At 43.0% G+C, this 2,500-nt stretch overlaps 1 protein-coding gene across 1 annotated transcript in view; it reads left to right on the plus strand.

Moving 5' to 3' along the window:
* aatka (apoptosis-associated tyrosine kinase a) overlaps window positions 1–2,500 on the plus strand; it is a gene marked incomplete at both ends in the record, with an annotated part of 23,248 nt that overhangs the window by 13,342 nt on the left and 7,406 nt on the right. The window contains 2 exons of the mRNA XM_084439114.1: window positions 224–308; window positions 588–709. Of these exons, the coding sequence (XP_084295240.1) occupies window positions 224–308; window positions 588–709 (207 nt within the window). The remainder of the gene's footprint in view (window positions 1–223; window positions 309–587; window positions 710–2,500) is intronic.

Here is a 2,500-nt window from a genome sequence, read left to right on the forward strand (position 1 = left end):
CCCTCCATCTCTTTCTCTCTCCTTCATCTAAATGCTCTCCAGAAATGGATACAGACAGAATGTGAAAAGCTACTGTACTTTTACACGTTTGCCATAGAGGTGCCTCATTCAGCGCCGAGAGAATGACGTGATCTTTGGCGACACGAAAGCTACAGCAGACAGAGAGAGAGAGACTGATTTCACAACCCGTTCCCCTTTGCTTCCCCCTGTCCTGACCCCACAGTGACCTGGCCTTAAGGAACAGCCTGCTGACCTCAGAGATGACGGTCAAGATCGGAGACTACGGCCTCTCCCACAACCGATACAAGGTGCTGCAGCGTGCGTCAGCAGAAACACGATTCACGATTCATAAACGATTCATGATTCATAAAAGATTCATGATTCATAAAAGATTCATGATTCATAAAAGATTCAGGATCCATAAACGATTCATGATTCATAAACACAAGGTTATAACTGGCCTTGTGGTGTTCACGTTCTGCAGATCTTATTCTCATATTCGGAACATCTGGTTCTCGTGTTCTGAACGCCCAGTACTCATGTTCTGTAGCCCGTAACCCGGTGGTCACCCCCCCCCCCCCCTGTAGGACGACTACTTCGTGACCCCGGACCAGATCTGGGTTCCGTTGCGCTGGATAGCCCCGGAGCTGATCGACGAGGTCCACGGGAACCTGCTGGTGGTTGACCAGACCAAGACCAGCAATGTGTGGTGAGCTGGACTGCCGGACCAGAACGTCTGACTCGGGGATAACGGTCTGGTCGCGGTTCATTGATAGTAGTATTGCTGCTATTGGGCGATCCCGTTCGACCCGCTCTACGAAGCTCTCATGAAGTTTGGAAGTTCGTTTGTTCGTTACTAGCTAAGGTTTTGTCAGAATGGGCACTGCGTCGGTGTTAATTTCGTCGACAAAACCTATGCCGAAAATTATTAGTCTACGACCTTTCTCATGACGATGACTAAATAAAAGCTAATTTCTAACTATGACGAAATCTATTGACATTTTCGTCCGCAAATAAAAACTAGACGAAAATGTTAAAGGAGTAGTAAAGGGAAAATGCATGTTTAGCCCTGTTTTAAGGTTATTTATGATCAATACAATGGTTCAGATCAAAACGTTGACAAAACTAGCACTTTTGAGAAAGTCTGATAATTGCTCTACCACCGTTTTGGTCATACAATGGATGTGGGTGGGCACCTTGAAATATCTTTCAAAAACATGTTAAACTCTCAATTTCAAAGACAAGAAGCTCACCGTTACCATTGTATATGATCATAAGTAACCCAGGGCTAAACATGCATTTTCCCTTTACTACTCCTTTAAGGAGGGATGGTTTGGGAAGAGATCCAATCAGAATGCTTTCCGCGAAAGTCCAACACAGGCAAGGGGAGCACATAGAAATGTAATTCAGTAGCTTTGTCCATCAGGAGTATACAGTCTGTGTTTGGACATTCTAGAGACATGGTTAAATAATGCATTACACTTAACTAAACCCCTTCGATTTGAATCTACTAAATCTACTGCTATTTAGTCAACTAAAATTAGACTAAAACTTAATTCAGGTCGCATTTTAGTAAAAAAAACTGAATGAAACTAAATCATTAGAATTAGAATTAGAAGAATTTATTTGTCTCCCAAGGGAGAGATTTGTCTTGGGCATACAAGGGTTGTGGCGTAACAGTAACATATACATATAAAATACATCAACAGAACAAAACATTCACAATACATTCACAGCAACACATGTACAGTGCCTGCCCACCCCCTCGTACAGTATCACACAGAACTCGCAGTATACACATACAAAATAAAGTGTCTATCTATCCATTCAGGAGCTTAATTGAAAGAGGTACAAAGGAGAATTTATACCTATTTGGTCTACATTGTGGCAGTCTGTATCTTCTGTCTGAGGACATCAACTCAAATTCCTTGTGGAGGACATGGTTGGGGTTCCCAACAATTTTGAGGCCCTGCCTCCTCGCTGTCTCATCAAATATTGGGGAATGGGGGCATCATGCCTATTATTTTAGCCTCCCTATTTACCAAGCTAAGCAGTTGTGATTTGAGCTTGACAGACAGGTTGTCATACCATGTTGTGATGTCATAGCGAATGATTGATTCAATGGCTGCTCTATAAAACAACATCGTGACCTTCTAGTCCACACCATGAACCCTGAGTCTTCGTAGAAAGTTTATTCGTTGGCTAACACGTGAACATACATAAGCTGTGTTCGGAATCGCTCCCTATTCACTATATAGTGCACTATATAGGGCGTCAGCCATTTTGTTTGTAGTGTCCGAATTCTCCACAGAATTTTCGTTCCCTATATAGTCCACTATTTATTACCCACAATTCACCTTGATTTGCAGGGAACAGTGCATGTACCCTACATTTTCACCGTTCCCTAGGTAGTTCACTAAATGGTGAACCCTATATAGGGAATAGGGAGTGAGGGAACGAGGGAGCGATTCCCAACACAGCTATAGTCTACGTGGTGCGC

Source organism: Borostomias antarcticus (assembly GCF_949987555.1).
Source record: "Borostomias antarcticus genome assembly, chromosome: 5".
NCBI lineage: Eukaryota > Metazoa > Chordata > Actinopteri > Stomiiformes > Stomiidae > Borostomias > Borostomias antarcticus.